Genomic DNA, 16291 nt, shown 5'->3' with positions numbered 1-16291 from the left:
TCTAGACTTGCCCAATATCATAGACTTGCATGGGCTTTGTTGGATATATTTGTTTCAGGGTCTGTATGACTGACGAAGCGGTGGGGCTAACCTGTTTGCTTGTAACGCTGAAGACCCAGGTTCGATTCCCGACATGGGTACAATGTGTGAAGCCCATTTCTGGTGTTCCCCGCCGTGGTATTGCTGGATGATTCCAATGGCCTTCATCAACAGGCTAGTCCGCTCCATGTACAGGAGATGTGTGGCTGTACACTCAACGCCCGTGGTGGCCACACCAGGTACTGATTTTGACCCCCCCAGCTGTGATGTCTTCTGGTGCCTCCCCAAATTCACAATTCGCAAAAACATTTCCCAGACTGTTAATTTCATGTGGGTCAAACACTGACTTTTTCCGATGTCTTTACTTACATATATAAGCATTTGAAAATAAAGATATTTATATGATACATCCACATGACGTTTCTTTTGCCTTTCAGTATATATAGCGCTGATCAGCTTATTAACGTCTCCTCCGACAGAGAATAACCCCGTGGTGTTTCCAGGTTGTCCCCAACAAACACTGTAGTATTAACAGATTTGATAGCTAAAATGGATAGAATTATCATTAAACCGCCGGCATGTTATCAGAAATTGACAATGCCCTCATATGACCTCGGGCTTCTGCAAATGATAATGCCCTGAAAAATAGCGTTACCCTTATAACAGTGAGTGAGTTGGGTTTAACGCTGCTTTTTACAGTATTCCAGTTATATCGCGGCGTGTCAGCTTACTGTGGGAGGAAAGCCCAAAGTGATGGAGGCCTCAGACGTTTGCCACGGGTATGGTGCTGACAAACCTAAAAACATAATCGGGGCGGACAGGGATTCGAACCCACAATCATAGGCTTCTGACGTGCCCAAGGGACGCAACTCTGCACAGCGAATCGCGGCGCCTTAGACGACTGGGCCCCCCGTGCCCCCAAACAGATAACAGACGTCATCGTAACAACTCATTGTTCTGAGAGGAGTGTACGGACAACCGTCAACGAATATACAAATGGACAACGTCAGAAGGTGCCTTGGGTGTTAGATTAGGATGAACAGTAAGTCACTGTTAGGGGGCAGAGGTGGGTTTTCAGCCCTAATGCTAACATCACGTCCTGGTGATTATTTGAAGTGATTGTCAGTGGGGGCAAATTATTGAAGCGTTAGTAAAATGTTTAGTGCTGTCGGCGGCAGCGACGAAGATGTTTCTCGAGATGTTTCGTGAAGGAATAGTTTCTAGAACGGATAAAACAGCGACTCGAGGCCTATTTCGATGCTTTATCAAACCTGAAGCGTCATATTTACTCGTCAAGTTCGGATCGGAAACAACAAATTCCTGCCACCTTCCAAACTATTCTGGATTCATGAAGGGGCACGGGTGGCCCAGTCGTCTAAGGCGCCGCGATTCGCTGTGCAGAGTTGCGTCCCTTGGGCACGCAAGAAATCTAACGATTGTGGGTTCGAATCCCGGTTCACCCCAATTATGTTTCTAGGTTTGTCAGCACCATACCTGTGCTCGTGGGTTTCACTGAAGTGGTAAACGTCTGAGACCTGCATCACTTCGGGCTTTCCTCCCACATTAAACTCACACGCCGCGATATAACTGCAATACTGTTAAAAGCGACATTAAACCCAACTCACTCACTCACTCACTCACTGGATTCATGAACAGAGACAAGCCTGTTTGATAGTATTCATTATTTTATGAAGGACATTATATGATAAAGAGAGAATAACACTCGTGTGTTTGCGTATCATATATGTCATATTTTAGGAGTAAGAAATAGTCCTTGTATATGATATTTTCGATATGGAAACAGAATCGACTAATAATCTCTAGTGCAGAATTTCTCTATCATGACAGAAACAAGACAACAGTACATCACACTTCCTAATGCTGACACCACTTTATGTATACTGAACAACAAAAGTTCCTGTGACATTGAATAAGATTTAATGCAAAGTTATGTTTTTTGCCAAATCTGAAACAATTTCGGTTTGCAATAGATAAACGACTCCTTAAGTGTTCAAATGGTTTAATTTGTTATACTGACTTCAGAACATGCGTGATTTCATAAAAAACATGAACATGCCAAAATGTCAATTTGCAAATCAATAGCTTTGTGTGTCCACCTCTGGTTGCGATGCAAGCAACACATCTTCGTCTCATGGAATGGACCAGGCGTCGCACAAAGTCCTGTGGGATATCTGTCCGTATCTGCTGGAGCATGTTTCGAAGTTCCTGGAGTGTCCGTGGAACATGTGGTTGACGTCGATGTCGCCAATCCATCTCATCCCAAATGTGCTCGATTGGCGAGAGATCAGGGTCCAAGTCTCCGTTGCGATCAGGGTCCAAGTCTCCGTTGCGATCAGGGTCCAAGTCTCCGTTGAGATCAGGGTCCAAGTCTCCGTTGAGATCAGGGTCCAAGTCTCCGTTGAGTTCTGCCAACTCCTCGGTTGTGACCTGAGTCACCCGATAGTCGACGTCCTCCAACCCGATGTCCGGGACGTCCTTGTCTTTGTGCAAAATAGCCGACATCGCAGAGGTCAGGTCTGCAACATATACAACACATCATGTTATACATATTTATATAGTGCTAATTTCACACAACTGCACGTGAAGAGTAAGTGGTGAAAGATGTATTAAATGAAAAAACCTATCCACGAGGCAGCATTACCCCAAGTTTATACACAACAGACTGCAATTGAAAACAAAAGCTTTCTTTGTTTCAGTGTATTGTATTTGGTGAGTTCTGACAACACTAAACGAAACTCTTCCTCAGATATCTTGCTATCAGCTACTCCTGTTGAGATGCTATTTTACTTTGCTTCAGCCAGCACGCGAATTCATGATTTATGCTTTCGTTTGCACCTGACGAGAAATACATTTAAGAGCTATTCCTGTAGTTAGTTTTGTTTTGGTTTGTAGTTGTTTAACGCCGCACTCAGCAATATTCCAGCTATATAACGGCGGTCTGTAAATAATCGAGTCTGGACCAGACAATCCAGTGATTGACATCATGATTGGTTGGTTGGTTGTTTTGTTGTTTAACGCCGCACTCAGCAATATTCCAGCTATATGACGGCGGTCTGTAAATAATCGAGTCTGGACCAGACAATCCAGTGATTGACATCATGATTGGTTGGTTGGTTGTTTTGTTGTTTAACGCCGCACTCAGCAATATTCCAGCTATATGACGGCGGTCTGTAAATAATCGGGTCTGGACCAGACAATCCAGTGATTGACATCATGATTGGTTGGTTGGTTGTTTTGTTGTTTAACGCCGCACTCAGCAATATTCCAGTTATATGACGGCGGTCTTAAATAATCGAGTCTGGACCAGACAATCCAGTGATTGACATCATGAGCATCTATCCACGCAAACATGGATCGATGACATGCATCAACCATGTCAGCGAGCCTGACCACCCGATCCCGTTAGTCGCTTCTTACTACAAGCATGGTCGCCTTTTACGGCAAGCATGGGTCGCTGAAGATCTATTCTACCCCGGATCTTCACGGGTAGAATAATATAGGAGCAAGAATAATCCCAATACTCATCATCTTGGTTAAATGCTGTTCCCTACCCGGCATCATCACACATGGTGGACCAATGATGATATTCAATAGCCTATCAATAGTCGATTTTTACGGATTTTTATGAGCTTTGGAACCCAGTACAGAAGAAGAATGAACACGATTTCATGTTATAGTCTAGTCAAAAATTCAATGTACTGATGCATGCCATTTTTGATTTGGCAAATTTCTTTCTCGGTTAACACCCAGGACTTATATGTGGCATTATTTGATGTGTCACTAATACCAAGTGATTTGATCAGAAACTGATACTCACATATAATGGTTATGTTACTTGAGGCCTTGGCAGACTGGTTGGTCTACACTGTGTTTGAGAAACGTGCTTGGCAAGAACCGACGATCATGGTGCTGACAAACCTAGAAAAATGATCTGGGCGAATCCCACGCAAAAATGTCAAAAACTAAAATGAAAATGTCAAAAGCAAAAACGAAAATGTCAAAAACTAAAATGAAAATGTCAAAAACAAAAACGAAAATGTAAACAGTTTTCACTGCGGTGGAAATAGTTTTCTGTATTTTCATTTTAGTTTTTGACATTTTCGCTTTTGTTTTTGACATTTTCGTTTGTATTTTTGGCATTTTCATTTTAGTTTTTGACATTTTCGCTTCACATTTCAGCGATTCAATAGCTACTTGAAAGTACATTTTCCATGTTTTCGGTTGTTTATATGCATGATTTATCACATATTTGTATGACAAATTGTGTTAATTTGCAAAAGGTTACGATAAAAGTAAGTGAAATATCAAAATATTGAAAAACAGACTCTATGTCCCTTATGGGCCACCGTACTTTTGTCATATAGTCGAGTGGATATTTTTTGTCTGTCTGAACTGGTCTCTAAGTGGCCTGTAGTAGGGAATGTCAGAAGTTATAATTAATAATTATAATAAGTGCATTAATAATGCGCCAGATTCCATTCACCAAGTGGATGCTCATAGTGCTACACTATTATTACCCCGGTCAATGGATCAGTGAGCACTCGATTTTCATTCTCAGCTCCCTGGGGAGTATACAACCCAATTAATATTAAAATATCTAAAAGCTGGAGCAAACAAATCTGGAACTGGATTATATAACATGGAAATGTTTTCATAAAGACGAACTAATACTAAATACAAATGTCTATTTCTGTCTTGTGGCGATAAGAGCAGCTCCTCTCAATGGTCCTTCTACAAAAAAAATATAGTCACAGTTAACAGATTAGATTGCCACATGGTGAACTTTGTCCCACATTGTCGCCTTTCGCTGTGCAGAGTTGCGTCCAATAGGCGTGCCACGAAAACTACGTTCGTTGGTTCGAATCCGAGAGTCGCCCTGATATGTTTCTAGGTTTGTCAGCACCATTAGTAAACTTCATCGTCCTGCAACCCTTCGGGCTTCCCTAATGCATGAAGCTGCTCCGCGCCGATGTAACTCAAATACTGTTTAAAGCGGCGTTAAACCCAACTCACTCACGAATAGGATCAAAACGCCTTCAATTCAGATATGAAGTTTTACCGTCATTCAGTGTAATGTGTGACACGTTTTGCGTCAGTAGACCCACTTTTCTTGAGCCAGTAAGGGTAAGAGTTTGACATGCAGATTTCCGTCCCTTAGTCGCGCCAGGATCTTTGCATTTATTAGGCGTCCAGGAATCCAGGAAGCTGGGTTAGAAGCTCATGTCCTATACGATTATGGGGGCGGTCGGGTAGCCTAGTGGTTAAAGCGTTCGCTCGTCACGCCGAAGACCCGGGTTCGATTCCCGACATGGGTACAATGTGTGAAGCCCATTCCTGGTGTCCCCGCCGTGATATTGCTGGAATATTGCTAAAAGCGGCGTAAAAACATACTCACTCACTCACTCACCTATACGATTATGACCCTTGGCACTTTTCGTGTTTCGTAGGTGGAAAATTCTACTTCTGGCGTAACATTGGGAGTTCCTCGTGAAGTATGATTCACGCCGTGATAAAACTGAATTACTGCCTGCCTCGGCGTGTAACCAACCTCATTAACACAGTATCGAATAGGTCTTCAGCAACCCATGCTTGCCGTAAAAGGTGACTATGCTTGTCGTAAAAGGCGATTAACGGGGTCGGGTGGTCAGGCTCGCTGACTTGGTTGATGCATGTCATCGATCCCAATTGCGTGGACCGATGCTCATGATGTCAATCACTGGATTGTCGGTCGATCCAGACTCGATTATTTACAGACCGCCGTCATATAGCTGCAATATTGCTGAGTGCGGCGTTAAACAACAAACAAACAAACAAAATAAACACAGTATCGATGTTTGTCGTCAGAGCCAAAAGAAAAGGGGATTGGTTGTGTTTCATACGTGACCTAGTTATGTCGTGTCGATGTGCCCCAACTATTAATTTAACTTGCCCAGACATTGACCTTTACAAGCTGTCGTAGTATATCAGAATATTGCTGACGGCGACAGCAACGCACTTATCTATCCATTCTTCTATGTGTATCAACAGTATTGTTCACACGTCACATGCGCATGGTGACAGGAGTGTCTTAGCAATGGCCATGACATTGTGAAACGCGAAAGTTTACCCAGAAATCGGCACGTACACAACCAAATTGTGAAATATGTAAATAACCGCACAATGTATTATTAAAAGACGCTGGATTAGGTTTACAATCACAAAGGGGAATGCAATGGGTCAGATATGACAACAGCAATGAATATAACAGGCCTTCTTACATAAGTCAGTGCGCTCACGAATGTTCTAAATTTGGCGAATGTTTTTTAAAGAGGCACGTGCTGCGGTCTTGAATTCAGGAAACGATGTTGGACTCCAGGCAATACATTCTGAAGGAGCACGTTTATGAGGCACAAATCAGGCCGTAGAAGGGCGCGCATCGCTCTCGTCTCGCTCTTATATACGGACAGTCAGACTTCTAGAAACTACTCCCTAGAGCGTCTCGAATGAGGGAGTTTGTCGTGGAAGTGAGGTGGGCAAGTAACTCTTATTTCTGGTTGTCGCATACCACTAAATAATCTGATCACTTTGGCATTAGCGCATTAGACGTTTTACGAGCGCTTCAATTAACTGCCCATAATTAATCATCAGAAATAAACTAACAATATATAGTGTCTAATTATAATTTGTTCAGCATGAAATATTTTTAAACAAACAAACATATGTCATCTTCTAAAGATGCCGTAATTTCATAACACATTATGACGTCACATTCGTCGATCTGCATGATCATGTAAACACACGTATAGGAACTGTTTGTTGTTTTACGTCACAGACGTTTAAAACTGTTTTAAAGACATTACCTAGAAGTTGACGGATGACAAAGTAGACACAGTTTATGGATAGCAATATCTTTATTTACTGTAAAGACGACGTTTCGGTATCGATCCTAATTCTGTTGTCAAGCAAGGCTGAATAATGAACATGGTTCAGAATATATATTCCAGTAGTCTGTAGCCGGGTGGTAAATATCTGTCTCTGGGTCCGGCAAACTAGTGGCTGAAATTATAAGCAGCGTCTCGCTCCAACAGGTTACGATGACAAATAGGATCTTTCATGTGTCTCGTGAAATATCATGTTTCTCTCATCGGGTGACGGACTGGGAGTTGGGGGTTGAGGAGATATTTTTACGAGTGGCGTTTCCACGAGTGAAAATATCTCCTTTTCCTCGTCATGAGAAGAGCGAAACCTGACATTTCACAAGACACAAGAAATATCATATTTATTATATACTTTTTGTCTTGTTCTTCTTTTAGAATATTTTTCTTTCATCACAAATGTAAAACATTCAAAAGTAAGTTATCCCTACCTAACACGCAGGGATATTTCCCAACCCTGACCCTTTGTAAATACGAATTAAAAGGTAGTTCGAGTTTTCAAAATCTGTAAAAAATATAAACAAAAGTGTTACAAAATATTTGAGGTCACTAAATTTCTTTATCATACATTTGATTATGACGTGATTATATACAAAATCAACTAAAAAACATTACTGTTAATAGCTACGAGACCGCTGTTGAAAGATAAGGAATACACGCGAAACGAAGAGTCTCGATTGACAGTTTAAAACGAAACATTTTCAAGATAATAATAAACACAAAGAAGCGATATTAACTACAAAAATGATCATCTGCCATTATTGTGCCTTGTCAATGTGGAACTAAATTAAAAAGGAAGTCAACGGCTTGTGTGCGGGCCCATCTTCCCGATACAAGCGTGTCCACTAGCTCATATCAAAGCCTAGTTTCTACCCTTGCCACTTCAAGGCCAATTATCGACCCTGGCGCCACTTAGCGTAGATAACGAGTTGTGCTCCTTGTAATGAAATCACTATATCAATCAGATCGCTCTTCTTATATCGTATAGCTTCACAAAGATGGCAACTGCCATAGGGGACGACCTAGTCGATCAGATAACGATAACGATTTCATCACTGACGCAAAAAACATGCAATCGTTGGGGGGTTAAATGAAGAAAACGACGTGTCAACAGACAGGCATGGCGGTAAATTACTTTCATACGAAGGTGTACAAGTCGTGGATGTTGATTTTGTGAAACGTTCTCTGATTGGACTATCGATATGTGCGATAGTCCAATCATATTTAGCACATGAAAGAGGGCTTGATGTGACAAGGGTGGAAGCAAGACTTTGATGAAAAAGGCTAGTGGACGCTCTTGCCTCGGGAAGACGGTACAGACCAGACAATTACGATAAAGGAGTGAGTGAGTGATTTTGGTTTAACGCCGCTTTTAACAGTATTACAGTTATATCGCGGCGTGTCAGCCTAATGTGGGAGGAAAGCCCGAAGTGATGCAGGTCTCGGACGTTTACCACTTCGGTGAAACCCACGAGCACGGGTATGGTGTTGACACACCTAAAAACATAATCGGGACTAACCGGGATTCGAACCCACAATCATAGGTTTCTGGCGTGCCTAAGGGAAGCAACTCTGCACAGCGAATCGCGGCGCCTTAGACGACTGGGCCACCCGTGCCCCCTACGATAAAGGAAGGCAGTTTGCGGGGAGGTAATTATTGTATGACAATAGTTCTGTCAAAGTGTTATGTTCAACGCAGTGAAATATCAAATGTTCAGTTCACATATGTGACTTAACTCTATTATTTATAAACGACTTTGAGTCTCAAATGTATGATTTCTAATTTCGTCGGAAACGTATCGCGAACGGAGCTCCAACACGTGTACTGTGAATTGTGGACGTGTGGCAGTCGACTCCGGTTACTGCAGAACGATTCCGCCTGCTGTCTGATGGCAAGAAGCAGATAATACCGAGTCACCGTGCAGACTTGACCTTTTTCACCGACTTTGTGTTTGGGACCAGGTGTCAAGGAGGGTTATCGCCATGTTGAGGGTTCAGCGAAACTGAGACCACCATACGTGCAGGTTTCTCTGCAGAAGGATTCACGTTCTACACGTCTCCCTGAATGAAGCGTCTTCTCCTGCGTCAAGGTGGCCTATTTAGTCGCGCCCCGGGGATGTGTGTATTACTACGCCAAGGAAGACCGGGTTAGAATAGGTCCCCAGTTATTTATGGTTGCAGTTCGAGGCAACGATATGAGTGGCTGGTCACGCTCGGTGACTTGGTGCATTGTGTGTCATCGTACCCGACGACGTTGGACGTTGTTCATAATATCAACCAATGGTTTGCCTTGTCCAAACTGGTCAGACTGGTCCAAACTGGTCAGACTTTTAACAGGCCACTGTGATATTGTTACAAACTTCGGTGTTAAAGAACAAAGTTAGAATAACACACAATAAAATAATATAAACACGAAACGCTCGGTGTATATGGTCTTATTTAGTGTGTGTGTGTGTGTATGTGTGTGTGTGTGTGTGTGTGTGTGTGTGTGTGTGTGTGTGTTTATCGTACAATAAAACCACCCGTTCATGAAATGGACTGGTCCGACATTCAGGGAGTTATCATTCTTAAAATTAAAGTTTGCTCATTTTAAAGTTTGCTGCTTCTGATCAACCCAACCTCAAGCCCAATTCACTGTTGTATTGGGAGAAAAATATCGGTAGACTGGAGTACTATTCCGGTTTCTGTGTTGGCCGACCATCTCCGTGCATTCTTCGCCGAGACGCGACGTCACGTAAGGAAAGACAGGCCACAGAAGCTAGCACTAGGTCATACATGTAATGTTATACAGACAACAACGAGCAGGGCGGGTTCATAGAATGTTTACTACGTCATCAGATTTGGTACATGTGTTTTACGTCATCACTTCCGTACATATGTATGACGTCACGGTTAACGACACAGTTAACCCTTTATCTTTCAATACAGTAGGTCCATCTCAGGTGACAAGAAATGCCAGCTAAACACAGTATTAGCGTCATTTGTTGCAGTTTATTACCTATATCGGGTGATTTTATCAAAATATTGGCTCATTCGCGGCACTCTCCTACCCAGCGTTCCATGCGACCAGCATAGTACCTCTGCAATAGGCCAGCGCAATGTGACAATTCGTCACATCTTACACAGTCCATTCAAGAAATTGCATATGTTTTTCACCTGATTTACTTTTTACAAGTCTACATATCTAGATAAACATATGTCATAGAATGGTTAACTTTCATGAAGAAAATATCCTAAATCGTGAAAAACTATTTCCATTTGCGTAGTTATCCTGTGTTTACATTGGTTGTACGGCTCCACGTGCTGTCATCGAAGCCCTACGGGGAGCTAGCGATACGGTCACTTTGATGTGTAAATATTGTCATGCAACTCACTGTCGCAGTTGTAGTAGCATATTTATATAATTATGCAAAACAATATGTAAAGCGACCCTAAATACTTGCATTAGTCCGTTTCTGAAAAAGCGCGTTTGTTTACACACAAGAGAAAAGTCCGATCACGTGATATGCAAATTAGCCTGTGGCAGTGGTGTTATGCTAAGTCACCACTGCGCCGGAGTGTTCAATTGCGGTTGTCGGTCACGGAAGTAAACAAAAATCTCCGCGCTCAATGGTGTTGAGCGCTCTGATTGGTATATATCACCATGTACGTTTGCTATGGTTTGCTATACCGACGAAGCAGCATTAAGTAAGGATAAGAATTTATGGATGAACAACTTCTTATTTACAATTAAAAACAACATTGTTTCAATGTCCTTAGGCGAAACCAGAGAGCTTCAAAGTAAGTTGCGATATCATTCGCAGTGACCAGTAAACTACGAGAGCTGGTCAAAATGTTCTAAGCCTAACCAAAAAAAAAAAAATCAAGAAAGTGCTTTTCATATTATTTTTCAACATAATCTCACTGCTTTTCAGTACACTTCTTATATCGATAGTGAAGCTTTCCAATTCCACCCTGAAAAACCCATTCATGGTAGCTTTGAGGTCATCGTCTTCGTCCACGAAGGTGTTCTTTCAGTTCAGGAAACAGGTGGAAATCACTTATTGTCAGGTCTGGCGAGTATGGAGGGTAAGGAAGCTCTTCGAACCCACATTGTCGCACAACAGCCTTTGCAAGTTGAGAGGTGTGAGAAAAGGCATCGTCATGAAGGAGTAGAACTCCAGCAGTCAGCATTCCTCGCCACTTTTCTTTGATAGAATCTCTCGGGCGATGAAGCAAATCAGCATTGTAGGCACCGTTAATCGTCTTTGGATTTTCTAAGTAATCAACAAGGATCACACCATTTGCATCCCAGAATACAAAGGCCATTACTTTTTTCTCTGATCTTAAACACTTAGAATTATTTTGGTGAGGGAAAAGTAGAATGGTGCCATATTGGATTGACGTTTTGACTCGGGATCATAGTGGTAGAGCTATGTTTCATTATCCGTCACTTATCTGTTCTGTCAGGCAGCTGTTGATCAGGTTTCAATGTTAGCAGATGTTTTATACAGGATCCAGTTTTACTGCTTAGAAATATAATAGACTGCTTGCTTATCTGAAATGTGGCACGTGTATGGACAAACAGAGATGGTGCTCTATGGTCAAGAAGAATCTTAAGCAATATGAACTGGCATTAAACTCCAGCGTGCCTCACAACAAACCAGGACTATAAACGTTTTATGAAATTCACCCGACAGTGTGTATGCATCATTTGTGGAAATTAGCATACGTTCATCCAACACAGAAACTGTTATCTGCTTTTGGTTAATTACTGGTCGTTCATGATTTAACCTAATTTACTTTCATATGTACTTTTCAATTATTGGAGGAAATAAACAATGTCTACTTTTCTCTAAAATAAAAAAAACTTGATGACTGCTCGGTATTGGTTCTTTTCCATGTCTGTGTCCATTTGGACCCCTATCACGTTCGACTGGCTGTCACTAATATACAAACAGTCTCAACAGACCAAATACACTTGCAATGAACTACTCAAACAATCTGGTTGGTTGGTTGGTTTGTTGTTTAACGCCGCACTCAGCAATATTACAGCTATATGACGGCGGTCTGTAAAAAATCGAGTCTGGACCAGACAAACCAGTGATTGATATCATGAGCATCCATCCACGCAATGGGGATCGATGACATGCATCAATCAAGTCAGCGAGCCTGACCACCCGATCCCGTTAGTCTCCTTTTACGACAAGCATAGTCATCTTTTACGGCAAGCATGGGTTGCTGAAGACCTATTCTACCCCGGAATCTTCACGGGTCTCAAACAATGTACTACACTGCCTAGTTCATTTGTTATGGACCATAGTTGATAGTTAGTCAGGCTTAGAACTTTTTGACCAGTCCTCGTACTAAATATGAAATTACAGTAAACTACGGTTATAGCGAACTCAAAGGGACCACTAATTTTAGTTCGCAATAACCACCGTTATAAGCATATATACAGCATATATACAACAAATGGCCGGGACTAAAAAATAAGTTTGTCATATCGGTCAGTTCGTTATAAGTGTGTTCGTTATAAACGTAGTACGCTGTATAAGGATTGAATGTCTGTTTGGATTGGTTCGTGGAAGTGTGAACGATTTTCAAGCGCTGGTTAAACTTTGGAAAGTTAATAGCATGCGACGTTGTTTAACCAGCGCATTTAAATCCTTCACACTTCAAAGAACCCATCCAATTAACGTTCAATTCTTAACTGTCTCAGTGCTTTGGGTGACCTGTCTGTATCAAGGCGTGACATGGTGCGCCTCCTCGCGGAACGTTTCATAACATCAGCCCGACAGGTCGTTATGAATCAGGTGTGACTTTTGTGACATGTGCGTCACGTCGATACCAGCTGTCAGACAGCTATCTTGGTTACGCCCTTTGACCTGGAATTGTAACAGATACAAGCGTATGACGTCACAGTTGTGCGTCTGAGGGATGTTATCATAAGATAGAGATGTAACTGTTTGAAACTTACGTCATCTGCGATCTCTTCAGAGTCATTCTCCATTATCGAGGACCCGTGAAGATTCCGGGGTAGAATAGGTCTTCAGCAACCCATGCTTGCCGTAAAAGGCGACAATGCTTGTCGTAAAAGGCGACTAACGGGAACGGGTGGTCAGGCTCGCTGACTTGGTTGATGCACGTCATCAATCCCAATTGTGTTGATTGATGCTCATGATATTAATCACTGGATTGTCTGGTCCAGACTCGATTTTTTTACAGACCGCCGTCATATAGCTGGAATGTTGCTGAGTGCGGCGTTAAACAACAAACCAACCGACCATTATCGAGGGTGTTACATCCCCATTCTTGTATCATAAGTACCCTCGACATATTCGGGTCTATAGACCCGTGAAGATCCAGGGTAGATTAGGTCTTCGGCAACCCATGCTTGTCGTAAGAGGCGACTAACGGGATCGGGTGGTCAGGGTCACTAACTTGGTTAATGCATGTCATCGTATTCCAATTGTGAGGATCGATGTTCATGATGTCAATCACTGGATTGTCTGGTCCAGAGTCGATTATTTACTGACCGCCGTCATATAGCTGGAATATTGCTGAGTGCGGCATCGAACAACAGAGAAACGACAAACGTTCGCTACTATAGCTTCTTACTGAGACCCATGTCTACAGTATACTACGGTTATAACGAACTCAAAGGGACCGCTAAATTTAGTTCGTTATAACCGTCGTTATAAGCATATATACAACAAATGGCCGGGACTACAATATAAGTTCGTTGTATCGGTCAGTTCGTTATAAGCACTTTCGTTATAACCTTAGATTACTGTATTGTAAGACGCTAAAAGAACTACCGTGGCATTGTGTGTTCAACAGCCGTCCAATACAATTCCACTCATGAGCGGGAGAAAATGCAATTTTCAGGAGCGATGGAGATTGTGACGTCACTTCAAAACAGAACATATAGTTGTTTATATGCAAAGGGTACTTAGGATAGAAGGGACCGTCGTCCAAATGCGCAGCCTGTCTCCATGCCTGTGGTCCGAGATGTACCTGCCGTCGTCTGCAAGGAAATACGTCAATGTTTGTAATCAGCGGCAGTGACAACAGCAGAAGTTCCAGGAGTTGCAGTATTTGTTTGTTTGTTGTTTAACAATAGTCCACCTATATGACGGCGATCTGTAAACAATCAAATCTGGACCAGACAATCTAGTGATTGACATCATGAGCATCGATCCACGCAATTGGGATACGATGACATGCATCCGATTCCGTTAGTCGCCTCTTGCGGCAAGCATGAATTCCAGCCTAGTTCGCCAAGGGTGAAAACCTAACTTTTATAGTCAATAACGCCCTTGCATAGGGAAGATGTTCATTAATATGGTGAACACACATTAAATGTGAAACAAAGATTATGAACCCATTATATTATTCCCGGGGCGACAAGCATCAGTCAGAGAATGGTTATGAATCAAACGCGGTTACCTACTTTTAATTAAAATGAGACAATCTTCAGTCTGTCTTTGATAACCACAGAATACAGAATATGACCTAAATCAAAGTCATAAAAATACATCTACACGCTGTAATGGCTGTCCTTGGCCAGCATTGTCCACGTGATGGCCGCGCTATCTACACCTTCATGAATCAAGTATCACTAGTGTAATAACTGCGAAGTAACAGCGTGGGACACTAGCTGTCTTGAAGATAACAATCACAGAGGTCATACCGCCAAGAACCCTCTAGAACAACACCAAATAAACCCGCCCTGAGCTCAAGCAACAATAATGCCGATGCAATGTTACATTTTAACTCACTCACTCACTCAAGCAACCCGGCAGTAGTTAACACAGGCCAAAGCCGCACGTACATATATTGATCAAATTAATTCGCAGAAACTTGTCTGCTGCAAAAACAATAAACGAAAGTTTAATCTTTTATAATTTAGATTTGAGAAAGAGAGAATGATGCCTGTTTGGTAAACTGTAAACAATTATGGGTTTTTGATTATCCGTAATTTCATTTTGTATTCGGCGGATATACAGTCTTGTCAAATTGTGTTCAGTTTCCTTGTTTCTTATATTATTTAGTGATCGAAATCAAAATTAAATTTTCAATGGATTGTTTAAATCTAAAATTAACCTCCGAATAACTTAATTTGTGAAATTGTAGGTCCACAGATTCGTAGGACAAGTAATTCAAGCTTACCATGAGTCAGGCGGTGATGTGGGTCATATCTTGACCTACCAACATACACTGCGAAATATGTGTTTAGAATTTCAACGCATACAAGACATGTTAAGATCTAAACATGTTTATTCAGCTATTAAGTTACCCCCTTACTTCTATAACCCCATTAAAAAAAACGCCCAAAAATCAAACATTTTGTCTACAATAAATTTCAAGCTAGGGATACGGGTCTTTCCCACATTTAAATCCTAAACACGTTTAGCTGTAAAACATAACCCAAAACACTTTTTATATTTAGACAGTGGTTTGTATCTGTAGTTGATTTCATTATAACAACTTGAATATTATTTTAGCCTCAGTCAGGGGACGTATGTAAACTCTGGTAGCCCTAAACTAGCAAAATTAACATTTTAGCTTCACGTGTTTTCGCAGCAGATGCACTCAAATCCTAATATTCTCAATATAAAGTGTTCCCATTTGTTTAATGCTTGCGTTATTAAATACGAATTTGATCATGCTTAACTACTGTACTTTAAAGATAACCGCTTTTTGCATTAGCCGAGACACATATGATGACGTTTGTTAGATAACTAGAAATAGTTAAGGCGTCCTAAATGTGAGGCATATTTACTTGTTTGTGTTAAATTCAGTGAGACTGAGACACATATTTGAGTGTAACGTAACATGCATAGGATGTATATAGGATGTAATGATGACTACCGTACCTCACAACGCATAAAATGGACCCCAGTCTGACATCCATGCCAACGCGCTAGAGAGTGAAGCCTCCTTACTTTGCTGTCGTGGGTAGTCAAATAGAGTGAGTGAGTATGGTTTTACGCCGCTTTTAGCAATATTCCAGCAATATCACGGCGGGGGACACCCATGTCAGGAATCGAACCTGGGTCTTCGGCGTGACGAGCGAACGCTTTAACCACTAGGCTACCCGACCGACACTAGTCAAATAGAACTGTTGTTTTGTTGCCATTTCGCGAGGTTTGGTGATCGTCACAACGTAAAACGACCAAAACGTTAGAATACAACCTTTAATCTGGATCGGGCGGTCGGGTAGCCTAGTGGTTAAAGCGTTCGCTCGTCACGCCGAATGCCCGGTTTCGATTCTGTAGGTGTCCTCTGCACTGCTGGAATATTGCTAAAAAGGCGTAAAACAATATTCATTC

At 41.8% G+C, this 16291-nt stretch overlaps 1 protein-coding gene across 2 annotated transcripts in view; it reads right to left on the bottom strand.

Annotated features, from left to right (window-relative positions):
• Nucleotides 1-2058: 2058 nt before the first annotated feature.
• LOC139471263 (uncharacterized) overlaps nucleotides 2059-16291 on the bottom strand; it is an 18276-nt gene continuing 4043 nt past the window's right edge. Inside the window, exons 1-3 of one of the 2 annotated variants that reach the window (XM_071253561.1) lie at nucleotides 15836-15913; nucleotides 13775-13983; nucleotides 2059-2576 (exon numbers count right to left, since the gene is read on the bottom strand). In XM_071253561.1, coding sequence (XP_071109662.1) covers nucleotides 2068-2576; nucleotides 13775-13983; nucleotides 15836-15873 — 756 coding nt within the window. In that variant the 5' untranslated portion in view covers nucleotides 15874-15913 and the 3' untranslated portion in view covers nucleotides 2059-2067. Of the gene's footprint in view, nucleotides 2577-13774; nucleotides 13984-15835; nucleotides 15914-16291 lie in introns of those variants that run through there. The other variant, XR_011653827.1, reaches the window with a different exon arrangement.

This window comes from Haliotis cracherodii, unplaced genomic scaffold (assembly GCF_022045235.1).
Source record: "Haliotis cracherodii isolate W230 unplaced genomic scaffold, xgHalCrac1.p SCAF_22, whole genome shotgun sequence".
Classification (NCBI taxonomy): Eukaryota; Metazoa; Mollusca; class Gastropoda; order Lepetellida; family Haliotidae; genus Haliotis; species Haliotis cracherodii.
Note: the sequence above shows the minus strand (reverse complement) of the source record. Positions and strands in the feature narration are given on the sequence as shown.